Source organism: Tursiops truncatus, chromosome 11, assembly GCF_011762595.2.
Source record: "Tursiops truncatus isolate mTurTru1 chromosome 11, mTurTru1.mat.Y, whole genome shotgun sequence".
Lineage (NCBI taxonomy): Eukaryota > Metazoa > Chordata > Mammalia > Artiodactyla > Delphinidae > Tursiops > Tursiops truncatus.
In genome coordinates this window covers 92,648,139-92,661,979 of record NC_047044.1, presented here as the reverse complement: position 1 = coordinate 92,661,979, position 13,841 = coordinate 92,648,139, and the positions used below count along the sequence as shown (strand labels likewise).

General features: G+C 48.6%; 1 protein-coding gene and 1 long non-coding RNA gene across 4 annotated transcripts in view; one reads left to right on the top strand and one right to left on the bottom strand.

Annotated features, from left to right (window-relative positions):
- Positions 1 to 235: 235 nt before the first annotated feature.
- Positions 236 to 13,841, bottom strand: part of HEBP1 (heme binding protein 1) — a 31,277-nt gene continuing 17,671 nt past the window's right edge. The window contains exon 4 of one of the 3 annotated variants that reach the window (XM_073789028.1): positions 236 to 374. In XM_073789028.1, coding sequence (XP_073645129.1) covers positions 251 to 374 — 124 coding nt within the window. In that variant the 3' untranslated portion in view covers positions 236 to 250. Of the gene's footprint in view, positions 375 to 6,014; positions 6,614 to 11,355; positions 12,708 to 13,841 lie in introns of those variants that run through there. The other 2 variants (XM_033867023.2, XM_033867022.2) reach the window with 2 other exon arrangements.
- On the top strand, positions 8,279 to 11,303 carry LOC117314282 (uncharacterized). The gene is made up of 3 exons (XR_004529026.2): positions 8,279 to 8,469; positions 8,914 to 9,082; positions 10,547 to 11,303. It is a non-coding gene; the product is annotated as an uncharacterized lncRNA (long non-coding RNA).

Here is a 13,841-nt window from a genome sequence, read left to right as displayed (position 1 = left end):
GTCATAAGGACAGAGTAAAACAGACGGGAATTCCGAGGGAAGGGAGAGACCTGGCTCCCAGCGCAAGTGACAGGATTCGCCTTGGCTGGCAGGTGGGACACCTCATCCTCGAGAGAGAGGCAAGGAGGCAAGGAAGGTGTACTCCACTGCGTACCAAGCTGCTTCTAAGAATGAAACCGACTCCCCAAACCCTCCTTCCTCCACGGAGCCCTTGCAGATGCGTCCAAGTGCTGAAGGATCCTCCGGATTCTTAGAGTGGCTGAGGCTCTGCTGGGCTCTGCCTCTGGTTTAGGAGACCCCGTTCCTTTGTGGGTCTGCTCACACGGCAAATACCCTGCGTGAGTCCACAGCGTGGCAGCTCGGAGGAAAGGACTCTGGGAGTGGAGACAACATGATTACATACACGCATTATATGTTCAGAGGCACATATGCCGTGGGGTGGGGGAGAGGGAATTGGATGAAGGTGGTCAAAAGGTAGAAACTTCCAGTTATAAGTAAGTCCTGGGGATGTCATGCACAACAGGATAAATATAATTCTCACTGATGTCTGTCACACAGGAGAGATGTTAAGAGAGTAAACCTGAAGTTTTCTCATCACAAGGAAAAAATATATTTTTTTATTTCTTCAACGTTGGTTCTTTTTTTTTTTGGCCGTGCCACACGGCTTGTGGGATGTTCCCCGACCAGGGATTGAACCTGGGCCCCGGAGGTGAAAGCCCAGAGTCCTAACCACTAGTCCACCAGGGAGCTCCCATTTAACGTTGTTTCTATATAAGATGATGGATGTTCGCTAAACTTATTGTAATAATCATTTCATGATGTATGGAAGTCATTATGCTGTACACTTTAAAGTTCTACAGGGCTGTATATTAATTATATCTCACTGAAACCTGAAGAAAAAAGAGTCCATATTTTGTAGACATTATTTAAGGTGGGACAATGGTCCTGTGTTAGTACACCAGAACTTCTTTTAGCTCACTTTTTTTTTTTTCGGTACGCGGGGCTCTCACTGCTGTGGCCTCTCCCGTTGCAGAGAACAGGCTCCGGACACGCAGGCTCAGCGGCCATGGCTCACGGGCCCAGCTGCTCCGCGGCATGTGGGATCTCCCCGGACCGGGGCACGAACCCGTGTCCCCTGCATCGGCAGGCGGACTCTCAACCAGTGCGCCACCAGGGAAGCCCTCACTTTTAATCTATAGAGGGAGAGAAGACAGACAGGGCTGCTGCTGTGACAGGGAGCAAATAGGTTGCTGCTGGGTCTCCGTGCTGTTTCTGGAGTTGTAAGTTCTTGGAGTTTGTTTATCTACATTCCAGGCGGCGGCATATGCCCAGGGACATAGGGATTCTATCACTGCCCCTGCGGCTGAACCTCAGAATAAATGATACAGGGGAGACGGAGCACCCACCCAGTGCACTCACTTGTAGAGTCGCATTCTGCCTCATTTCCTGTCTTGCCAGACAAGGAAAACAGACATTGAACTGAGTGTTTAGTAGTGTTTGCTCTTGGAGTTAAACTGCCTGTGTTCCAGTTCTGGTTCAGTTGGGTACCATCTGTGTAGCCTGGAGCGTGTTAATGAACCTCTCTGAGCTGCTCCAGCTCATCTGTAAATGGGGAGAGATGACAGTGCCTGTGGCTGCCTCATAGGACTGTGGTGTCTCATAAATAAGGTAATTCGTGGAATGAGTTTGCACAGTGAATGCGTAATAAATGTGAGCTATCAATAACTCTTATTTTTAAAAATTCAAATGGATCTACATTAAGAAGGCTGAGCGTCTACTGTACACATAGCCTTATGCTGGGGGTGACGTGGGGACTCTAAATCACTAGGAAGAGGGGTGTAAATGAAGGGATCGGGGAAGAATTCAAAGACTCTTGAGCTGGGACTCGAGGGATGGGTAGAGGATGGATAGGAGACGTGGGGGGGGATTCTAGGTGTGGGAACAGAGCGAGTAAAGGCGAGTCAAGTGGGGGACAGTGCAGGGGAACCAGCATTTATTCTCATTCTGCTGGAGGGTAAGGAACCCAAGAGAGAGGAAGAGGCATGGTATGAGAAGCGGCTGTGTGGGGCAGCTCATAAACTGACTTTTTGATGAGGGTCTGATTAATTCATTGCCAGGGAAAAGGTAATTCAAGTTTTACCTGATGCTCGATCACGCGATAGCTCTACACAGCCCACGCCAACTCCTGCCACACCTTCAGTCGACTCTGGCCATTTTCACCTTACATGGATTGGTTCTTTTTTCTTTTTAAGATATTTTTGATGTGGACCATTTTTAAAGTCTTTACTGAATTTGTTACAATACTGCTTCTGTTTTATGTTTTGGTTTTCTGGCCACGAGGCAGGTGGGATCTTAGCTTCCCGATCAGGGATCGAACCCGCACCCCCTACATTGGAAGGTGAAGTCTTAACCACTGGACCACCAGGAAAGTCCCCATGGATTTGTTCTTTTTTTTTTTTTTTTTTTTTTTTTTTTGCGGTACTCGGGCCTCTCACTGTTGTGGCCTCTCCCGTTGCGGAGCACAGGCTCCGGACGCGCAGGCTCAGCGGCCATGGCTCACGGGCCTAGCTGTTCCGCGGCATCTGGGATCTTCCCGGACCGGGGCACGAACCCGTGTCCCCTGCATCGGCAGGCGGACTCCCATCCACTGTACCACCAGGGAAGTCCCCGTGGATTGGTTCTTGCTTCTGCATTTGTAGATACTGCTTGAGACTATCCCCTAATTCCTAGAGAATGCTGGTTGTTATAGAAACCAAATACTTTAAAGGAAAAACCTAGAGTTTGTCAAGGATATAAATTCAAAGGCAAAACCCATGGCACTCGACCAAATCAATACCCATCCGCGTGGCATGCTATGAAGCTCTAATTACTGTGCTCAAGATCAATGTAACATTACTCAAGAGTGGAGAAGCCAAATGTAAATGAAGGAGGTCTTCCTTAAACAGGTGATGACCAACTCCCTGAGCTCAGCTAAGAGTCCCACGGTATTTATACACAATCACCTGACGGCCTGTAAGCGCTCACGTAAGCAGGAAAGTGTAGAATTGTGTTGTGGTACATGCAGGACAAAATTTATGAGGTGGTGCTCACAGAACATACAAGGGACATTTAAAAAAATTTTTTAATTTTATCAACATTTTAAAAATTGAAGTATAGTTGATTTACAGTGTTGTGTTAATTTCTGCTGTACAGCAAAGTGATTCAGTTATACATATATGTATTCTTTTTTTAATATTCTTTTCCATTATAGTTTATCATAGGATATTGAATATAGTTCCCTGTGCTATACAGTAGGACCTTGTTGTTTATCCATCCTATATATAATCGCTTACATCTGCTAACTCCAGCCTCCCACTCCATTCCTCCCCCAAACCCCGTCCCCCTTGGCAACCACCAGTCTGTTCTCCATGTCAGTGATTCTGTTTCCGTTTTGTAGAAAGGTTCATTTGTGTCATATTTTAGATTCCACGTATAAGTGATATCATATGACATTTGCCTTTCTCTTTCTGACTTACTTCACTTCGTATGATAATCTCTAGTCGCATCCATGTTGCTGCAAATGGCATTATTTCGTTCTTTTTTACGGCTGAGTAGTATTCCATTGTATACACGTACACAATGAGTTGCATACAAGAATACTAATGGCACAGGAAGATGGCCTGTGGCGGAAGGCAGAGCATCCTTATACGTGCAGCTCCAGGGAGGCTGCCGCCTTGAGGCTGTGATTCCGAGCATTACACCTAGAGCACAGTTTGAATATTTGCTAATATCTCTACTGTTTACTGTTTTCAAACTTAATTATACAACAATCTAAAATACCGGCCATAAGTTCTACTCCTCTAGGGAGAGGAGGAGAGGGATGGGGCCAGAGGGTCTTTTCATTGACCTCTATTTTAGGAAAGATACAGACAAGAAAGTGGGTTGGAGTTGGGAAAAAAGATTGCTTTAGGGACTTCCCTGGCGGTTCAGCGGTTGAAGACTTTGCCTTCCAACGCAGGGGGTGTGGGTTCAATCCCTTGTCAGGGAGCTAAGATCCCACATACCTTGGGGCCAAAACACCAAAGCATGAAACAGAAGCAGTATTGTAACAAATTCATAAAAAGACTTTGAAAATGGTCCACATCAAAAAAAAAATCTTTAAAAAAAAAATAGATTGCTTCATTAGTCCATAGATCGGCAACTAGCAACCCTGGTCTCTGTTGTTCTATTTTTCATTATTTAATCCAGAATGAGGATAAACAACTTATTTCCTTGGCTCCTGTCTCTCTCTTTTCTTAATTCACTGTTTGATGCCATCCCGTCAGTCACCTGTGTCCTCACTGTGGGGCAGGAGCCTGAAAGCCCTCCCTTTTCCACCCGATGATGCTCCACTGTTTGGGGTTTTTAGGGATAGACGAGAGCGAAGGAGCAGGAGACACTGGAAGAGAGGCAGCAAAGTGCTCCCGAGCCATTTGCATGGGCTCAGAAGTGAAAATGCAGAATTAAAACCTTTAAGATCCTCTGCAACCTGGCTTCAACCCATCTCTCCAGCTGTCTCTCACTTCTCACCTTCCCTAACTCTTGATTCCAGATGTACACACCTAGTCATCATCCCTTTGCAGAAAACCCTGGAGATTAGCTACCCCAAAGCCATTCTGAAAATCATTCTCCTCTGCTGCTCCCCACCATAGAGGCTGGAAAGCCAAACACACACACTTTCCCCATCTCCGTGGCAGGTATGGGTGGCTCCAAGTGTCAGTTCTGGTCCATTAGATGTAGGTGGAAATCTGCTAGGGCAACTTCTGGGAAAGCTTTTGTTTCCTCATAAAACGGGACAGATGCAGCTAATACAGCCTTTCCTTCGCTCCCCTTTTCCAACCCGGAACATGGATGAGATGGCAGGAGCTTGCAGCCATCTTGTAATCATGAGGGAAAGAGCAAGGCGAGTACAGAGACGTAAGCACTGAGCCACTGACCTATCTCTAGATGTCCTGCTCCATGAGAAAATAGAATTTTATTAGCTTAAGCTACTGCTGGTTTAGTTTTCTGTTACTTACAGCTTAATTCATTCTTAAACGATGGATGACCCTGAACTGAGTGCTGGGGATATAATGGAGAACAAAGCAGGTGCGGACCTCTTTCCTATCAAACATATTATCAAGTGTGAGAGATGGAAAAAAAGGAAATGAGTAAGTCCAAACATTACAAATGTTGGGACTCTCAGCTCCTCATGTGCATGGGGGTCATGACAGCACCTCCCTCATAAAGTGTGCATGGAAGGCACCCAGCATGGCCTCTGACAGCAGTCAAGGCCGGTAGCCACTGTGATTTCCCAATGATCTTCAGAAAGGGGGAAGCCCATCCCCTAGAAGAGACCACTGTTTTGAAAGGCGGCCAGGAAAGGTGAAGACATAGCTCTCATTCCTCTTTAGCAAACCCCATGGAGAGCTGTTGACAGGGCTGGCCCTGTGCACCCTGGGAGGATGGCACGCCCTCCCAGTGCCGTGACCCACTGGCTCTCATCCTTACTGGCTCCCCCAGGCACTTGGTTCCAGCTTAGCTACTTTCCCCACCGCCCCTCACAGCCTCGAGTCCCCTTTCCTTCTCTTCTGGCCAAGATGCACATTGATTCTTTCACTTCTATCCTCTTCAGTTAATGAAACTGGACCCCAGCTTTTCTGACCTCATCTCATCATCCTGCATAAACCCTCTGGGCAGGTCTTCCCGTCTCCACGGTTATGCATCTGGGGTAGTGAGTTTTCTTCTTGGTCTATCTTTGTGGTCCCTGGAACCCTTTGTGGCCCACAGCTGCAAACAGTTTCCTCAACTTCAGAGCATGGAATCGCTGTGACACGGTCACGGTAAGTGTCTGTGGTTTAGCATGTGGTGCGTGTCCTCCTTCCCTGGGATCTTTGGGCTTCTATTCTGAAGGACTTTGGAACTGTAAACACAGGATTCCTGCGACAGTAAACACCATCAGTAGTATCTATACACCTGTGGAATCTTGGAAAATAACTACACTTAGGATTCGTCTCAGCTGTTTAAGTCAAAGATCTTTATTTCCAGTTTCTTTTTAAAGAAAGCTCTTATAAGAATCAGAGATGAAAGATCACACGTAAATCACACTTCTTCCTCAATAACAAAAATACGGTTTCCATAATTTTTAAAAATCAGTTTTTAGGGATCCAGAGAGCTGGGAAAATGCTGCTGGGTTTTTCTGGTCTCCCACGGAATTTTCTAAGTCATTTAGAAGGACGCATATGTATCGTGGGTGCCTTATTTCCCTCCACGAGAACAAGAGCCTCAGGATCTGGAACGTGCTTATTTCAGGAAATTGGCAGTGACTGATTGGCTCTGAAGGAAAGTCGGCCCTACTGGAGCTGCACAGGGAGCTTCATTTCCTCCTGGAGGAAGTGGGCACAGACGCAAGCATCCAGGGAGCTCTAGTTCAGCCAATTATTCATTGCTCTTCACCAGCCAGACCTCGTTGCGACGTCCGTAGGGCTTCATGGGAGGGTCATACCCAGTGCAGAAGTAGAAGTCACTCCGGCAGGTGGCTGTACCCTCCAGGGTGGTGCGCAGCTCGGCGGCATGAGCTACGTAGTCAGTTGCCTTGGCATAACCGCCAAACTGCCTGAGGACACAAAGCAAGTCACTGGTTCAGAAAGGACAGGGTCTCAGAGAGAGGGGGGGACGTCAAAAGAGTCACTCACTACTCTTATTACGACAAGCATGCTCTAGTTGTTAAGACTTCAGATCTGCCCCTTCCTACAGGGGTGGAACGAATCTCACCGAGCGTGAGCCTCGTTTGTAAAACAGGGATATGTTTCCTTTTTCTTCCAGTAGGTTACGAGCATTAACTACAATCACGGATGTAAAAAACTCTTAACGCAGGGCCTGAACCACACTACATTCGGCCCTCTGCATCGGGGGGTTCTGTACCCGCAGATTCAACCAACTGCAGATTGAAAATATTTGGGGGAAAAAAAAAACGTTCCAGAAAGTTCCAAAAAGCCAAACTTTAAATTTGCCACGTGCCATCAACTATTTACGTAGCATTTACAGTAATAGGTATTATAAGTCATCTAGAGATGATTCAAAGTAGGTGGAAGGACGTATGTAGATTATATGCGAATACGACACCACTTTAGATGAGGGACTCCGGCATCCTTGGATTTTGGTATCTGTGAGGGTCCTGGAACCAGTCTGGAACCAGTACTGTAGTTGGTACAGTAGGCGAGCTTCCCTTCCCTTTCTGAAATTTCCTGAGCAGATGGGAGGCTGACTTTTCCCAAAGCCATGTCTTTACCCTTTTCTCTAGCTTCCTCTGCTGCCCCAGTCGGCTCTCTTCCCTGCCTCTCTGTCGCCAGCTGGCGGGGAGGAGAACCGAGGGAGTTAGGGTGGAGCTGGAGCTCATGTTTCTCCCACTGCAGAGCAGTTCTAAGGACAAGTAGCAGCTTTGTTAAAAAACAGAGCTACCTTGTGACCACCTAGAGGGGTGGGGTAGGGAGGGTGGGAGGGAGACTCAAGAGGGAGGAGATATGGGGATATATGTATACGTACAGGTGATTCACTTTGTTATACAGCAGAAACTAACACACCATTGTAAAGCAATTATACTCCAATAAAGATGTTAAAAAACAAACAAACAAACAAAAGAAAACAGAGCTACCAAAGGCAGGGCCCCTAGGCAAGCTTTAAGCATGCCTGCCCCAAATAAGGAAATCACTTCAGGGCTTCCCTGGTGGCGCAGTGGTTGAGAGTCCGCCTGCCGATGCAGGGGACACGGGTCCGGGAAGATCCCGCATGCCGCGGAGCGGCTGGGCCCGTGAGCCGTGGCCGCTGAGCCTGTGCGTCTGAAGCCTGTGCTCCGCAATGGGAGAGACCACAGCAGTGAGAGGCCCGCGTACCGCAAAAGAGAAATCACTTCTAATAGATCCCTTCTCCTGCTCAAATCAGGAAAGCCTTCTTTTTCTAGTAAGTAAAGATGATTTTTCCAAATCAGGCTTTTCTCTTGATGGCAGAAGGTGGAGATAGACAAGCAATAAAGTTTGTCTTTTCACGACCGTTATTCTCTCCTTACGTCACCTGCCTTCGCTCCAAAATTCGTCCTGTGACCTACCCTAAATACACCACTCTAAATCTGGGGCTGCATTACAATCTTTACTAGTGTCAAACACATCCCCATTTCTAACGAGCTTGATGACTCAAAGGTCTGAATCTGCGCCCAGCCAAGATTGGGCCAAATGCATTATTCTGGGTGGGGTTCTCTGACTCACGCTTTGCTCTTTTATAACTCGCTAAGCATTCAGCACATTGATTACAGGGTTACTGCTTTGAAAATACCCAGGATTTCATCTCTAAGGAGTTGGTTGTTCTAATGTCTAGACAATAGCTACAGCACATGGACAGGGCTGAGACCAATTTGGGAGACAGGGGGCTTGGTCCTTCAAGTCTACTGAAGAAAGATTATAAGGCAGATGGAGAAAGGTGAGTTCTAGCTTCATTGAGGCTCAAATGAGATAAAACTGGATTAGGAGGCAGAGGATGAATATTAAGGAAGGATTGTTCTGACAATAAAAGCCTGTAAGACACTGGGCTTATTTTTGAAGAATGTCTATAGATTGAGGACCGCCCGTCTGAAACGAATCAGATGCTGGATGGGGGTGGGGTGATCAGGTGTTAAATGCCTCTGCAGCCCCCTCTCAAGATGTGATACTAAGCTGTTTTCTGTGTAAATCGATGATGTTGGCTCTTTAAGCTACTGGTTTCTACAAACATCCAAAGGAGTGGTCCTCAAATACCTTCATTCATCAGTTGAGAGGCAAAATGGCTAGTTGTGTGCTCACATCCTACCTCTGCCACCGTCTAGCTCATGGTCTTGGGCAAATGCTTGCATTTCTCTAACCTTCAGGTCCTTCATCTGTTCAGTAGGAATGGGGGCATCAATTTCAGAAGGCTGTTGTAAAGATCAAAAAAGAGAAAACAACGGCAAACTCCTCACTCAGCCTCCTGCCCATCACGTGGGAAGCACAGCAAACAGTAGCTATTGTTGTTACTTTGCAGTTTGCTCAGAACAGTCTCCAGTTCCCTGATGCCCGAGGTGAGAGACATAATGGTGATGTAAAGTAACTAGCAAGAGAGCTTAATGATGAAGAACTGTTGTTAACTCAGTTAACAACCTCATCTTCTCAAAGAGGCCTTCCCTAAAAATGCTTTCGATCTTGTAACCCCACTCCCCTTCCCCATTCCTCCTTTCCCCTCCCTTCTTTCTTTCCTCCCTCCCTCCCTTCCTCCCTTCCTTCCTTCCTTCCTTCCTTCCTTCCTTCTTTCCTCCCTCCCTCCCTTTCTTCCTTCTTTCCTCCCTCCCTCCCTCCCTCCCTTCTTTCTTTCCTCCCTCCGTCCTTTCCTATCCTTTTCTTTCTTCAGAACTTCTCACCTTCTAACATACTATATAAAAGTTATTCATTGTTTATGGTCTGAGGCCCCTGGTAGAATACAGGCCCCACGAGGGCAGGGATCTTTGTCACTCTTTGGCCACTGGTGTATTCTGAGCACCTAACACACATATTAGACCTCTTGGCTAAATGAACCGTCTGGGAGAAATGATGGAAGTCGCTGTCTTCAGGTTGATAGGCCTACAGATGAGGGCGAAGTCTGTTGGCCTCCATCTTCACTCACTCACAGAATAAAATCTGAAGCACCTACTAAGGGCACAGTGATGGGGATTCAAACAAAGTGGATGGACTGGGGCCGTGTTGGAAAGGGCCTTGAAGGGCACGCTAAGGACTCTGAGCCTGACCTTAGATGCAAAGATGGACTCGGGAAGGGGTTTTAAAGTTAAGGGACTGCCGTGATCGGACTGTAGTTTGGAGAGACCCCTCTGGGGTGGGGGGGTGGAGAGATGAGGGGAAGGGAGTCACCGGAGGCCAGGAACAGCTGACAGAGAGATGACGAAGGCCTGGACAAAGGCAAATGTGGGAGGTGAGCGTGGGGCGGGGAGAGGCCAGGGCGGGGGTGGGGTGGAGGGAGTCAAGGATTCTCCAGGGCTTCCAGTTAAGTCTCTGAGTGGAAACCGACACCACCAACCAGAAGAGGGAATCGGGGCGGGTGGGTTTTTCATCTGGTTTGGGGCATATTGCTGTGAGGGTGCCTCGATGAAACGAATTCGTGCAACAATTATCGAGCCCCTAAGTGTGTGCTGGGCACTGAAATCTCCCTAGACTTGGGCAGGAACTGGAGTCAGAGATACGACCGGGGAAAGAGACGGGTCTAGCGACAGAAACTTGGGCGTCACCTGTGAGTAGGTGCTGGCTCTGGTCAGAGCGAAGAGGGCGATGGGGCCCAGGTGGTAAGCGTACAGAAAGTCAGCAGGCTGTTTTCAGAGATCCTAGTCCCCCGCTGCTGGGAGGAGGATGAAGACTCAGCAAAGGCCGCTGAGAAGGACCCACCTGAGTCCAAGGAGACCCGGCAGAGAGTGATGCGGAGAACGTCATCGTTCAGGGATTCTTAAATCCATTACCAGAAAAAAGAAAAAAAAACCTTGACTTTTTCTATTTTTTCCCAGGCTGACTAAGATGCTTATAACGAGGATGAAAATTTCCCTATTGCTTCATCAAGGAAGCATTCTACTGGGAAACGAGCAAAGCTGGATGAGCTGCGGAACAGATCCGCGTGTGCTCCCCGCTGCCAGTCTAACCAGCTGACCCGAACCCCCATCACAGAACCGCACAAACGAGCCAGAAAGCCAAACCCTCCCAGGCGCAGAGCCCTAAGATGTGAAGGAGGCCCGGCTCCGGCTGCCTCGTTCCCCAGGGCTCAGCTTCCACGCAGCACTCGGAGGATAACCACGCTGTACCCCCAGCTCTCCAAGTCCACGGGCACATCTGAGTGTGAGTTAAGGAGTGCTTGTAAAGCGCTCTGAGCTTCTCAAAGGAAAGAAACAGGAAGCGAGCCTGTTAACCAGTGTCCAAGTCTCCCTCTTCAAAGCCGCTCACCACCAGGGCTCTGTAGTCAGAGCTCAGTATTCCCAAGAATTTGGTTACCATGGGAACCAAGGAAGGACACACATGCCCTGGATTCCAGAAATACAAAAGGAACTGTCTATGTCATGAAGAACCTAGGGGTAAGACAGGAATAAAGACACAGACCTACTAGAGAATGGACTTGAGGATATGGGCAGGGGGAAGGCTAAGCTGGGACAAAGTGAGAGAGTGGCATGGACATATATACACTACCAAACGTAAAATAGCTAGCTAGTGGGAAGCAGCCGCATAGCACAGGGAGATCAGCTCGGTGCTTTGTGACCACCTAGAGGGGTGGGATAGGGAGGGTGGGAGGGAGACGCAAGAGGGAGGAGATATGGGGACATATGTATATGTATAACTGATTCACTTTGTTATAAAGCAGAAACTAACACACCATTGTAAAGCAATTATACTCCAATAAAGATGAAAAAAAAAAGGAACTGTCTAAACAGGTCTGGAAGAGTTGGGGTGTGGGGGGGATGATGCAGGTGTCATTGAGGCGGGTGAACGGATGGAGACTTTGGTCCCAGGTCCGAAAAATCAGAACGTGTTATCTTTCAGGGAGTGCTTGGAGCAGGCAGGCAGCGAGGAAGAGGAGAGATGGAATGGCTCTGAGCCTGACCATCCGACGTGGCCTGGAACTTTCACAGTCAACAGGTCAGCACGGATCTGTGGAGAGTCTGCCACGCACACAGCCCTGTGCTAAGCAGGAGAAGCGTAAGCCGAAGAGCTGATAATTCCACATCAACAGGAAAGAAGCTTAACACCGTGTGGCATTTCATTCAGTCAGATTGAACCAGGCTTATCGAGTTGAGCATCGCTCAAGCGGGAAGCACACGCTCTCGAGAGCCCGTAAAGACGACGGGAAAGACTTTCTACCCGGGCGAGGTCTCACTGTAGTGGCCAGGACAGAGACACACATAAAGATTAGGCAGGGCAGGAGAAAACACCAGAACGGAGGTACACACAACGCTCTGGGGGCAGGGAACAGGGACGGATTGGTTCTGACTTAGAACATGAAGGGGAGGATGCTACGGACGTGATATCAAGCTGCTATCTATCTCTTGAGCGTCTCTTCTGATGGCGGCAATGAACAACATGACAAAAATTCCTGCCCTCACAGAGCTTGCAATGAGCAGAGGTTGGGGAAGGGCTGAGAGGAACTGGGCGAGTGAGTGAAGGTCTGGGAGTGGATATCGCATGTGTGTGTGTTTGAGGCGGGGCTTGGGAGGTGTGGGTGGGATGCTCTGAGGCTAGGCGGACCCCTGGAGTGGGGCTGTGTTGTGGAGGACAGTACACGCCACAACAAGGCATTTTACTAGGCTTCACTGCCCGGCCAAACATTTGGGGACCCAACCCAAAGTCCACCCATCCCCCTTCGTATTTTATTACTAGCTTGGCCTTGGTCCCAAACCTCGGATGTGCCTCGGGCAGAGCCCAACAGCAGGGGGCAGTAGTGCGATCGGTCCTGTGCTTTAGGGCTGGCGGAGACAAAAGGACCTCTCAGCAGAGGCAGAGCTGGAGGGACGAGAAACGCTAAGGAGGCCTCGGCAACGGTTCAGGCAAGAGGTGATGAGGGCCGTGGCCGTGCGGATCGAGGGGAAGGCACAGCCAGGAGGTGACCAGGACTCGGCCAACACTGACGCTGAAGATGAAGGAGTCAGGATGGATGTGAACGGGATGCGTAGGATGGAGGGGCCTCTGGGAAGACAGAACACTGGGGGTCAGATGTGGGAAGGAATGTGAGTTCCATTCGGACATGCTGATTTGGGAGCCGCCGAGGAGGTTTACACGGCGATGCTGCCCAGGGAGCTTGTGATAAAAGGCAGCAGCACTACCGTGTTGATCTGGGTTCACCCACCTGGAAATAGTGACTGAAGCCCCTTCCAAGTACTAGACTAAAGGGACAACTGAGCAGCTGTGGGGGGAGTGAGCGGTGATGGATTAGGTTTTAGTTACAGAATCTTATCACTGGCGGGGCGCTCAGAGGGGAAGGGGCTTAAATAGCAGAGGTACGCAATAAACGTTTGTCAAATGCAGCCAAACTTGCCACTTGGGACAAACGTTGCGTGCGTAATTGTCGCACATCCGTTCAGATGGTACCTGAATTCCTCCAGGGCTAGGGCTTCAGCGCCTCATCATCTGTCCATTTTACTCTGAGACAGATTATGCCAGAAGGTATGTATACATGTATTTACTTATTTATTTTATTCTACTTTTTGTTTTGGTTGTGCCGCATGGCATGTGGGATCTTAGTTCCCCGACCAGGGATCAAACCTGAGCCCTCTGCATGGGAAGTGTGGAGTCTTAACCACTGGACTGCCAGGGAAGTCCCGAATGTATTTATTTATTTATTTTAATTTTTTTTTTAGATGTTGGGGGTAGGAGTTTATTAATTAATTAATTTTTGCTGTGTTGGGTCTTCATTTCTGTGCGAGGGCTTTCTCTAGTTGTGGCAAGCGGGGACCACTCTTCATCGCGGTGCGCGGGCCTCTCACTATCGCGGCCTCTCTTGTTGTGGAGCACGGGCTCCAGACGCGCCGGCTCAGTAGTTGTGGCTCACGGGCCTAGTTGCTCCGCGGCATGTGGGATCCTCCCAGACCAGGGCTCGAACCCGTGTCCCCTGCATTAGTAGGCAGATTCTCAACCACTGCACCACCAGGGAAGCCCCCGAATGTATTTATTTTTGAGTAGAAATAGGCTTCCCTATAATTTTAGTTCAGATACCACTTCTTATCTCTGGAACGACGCTGTCCTGAAATATCTCGAGGCATTTGCTTTTTGTCTGTTTTCTGCACTATAATGTTTCTCCCACCTCAAGGGGCAGACGCTTTG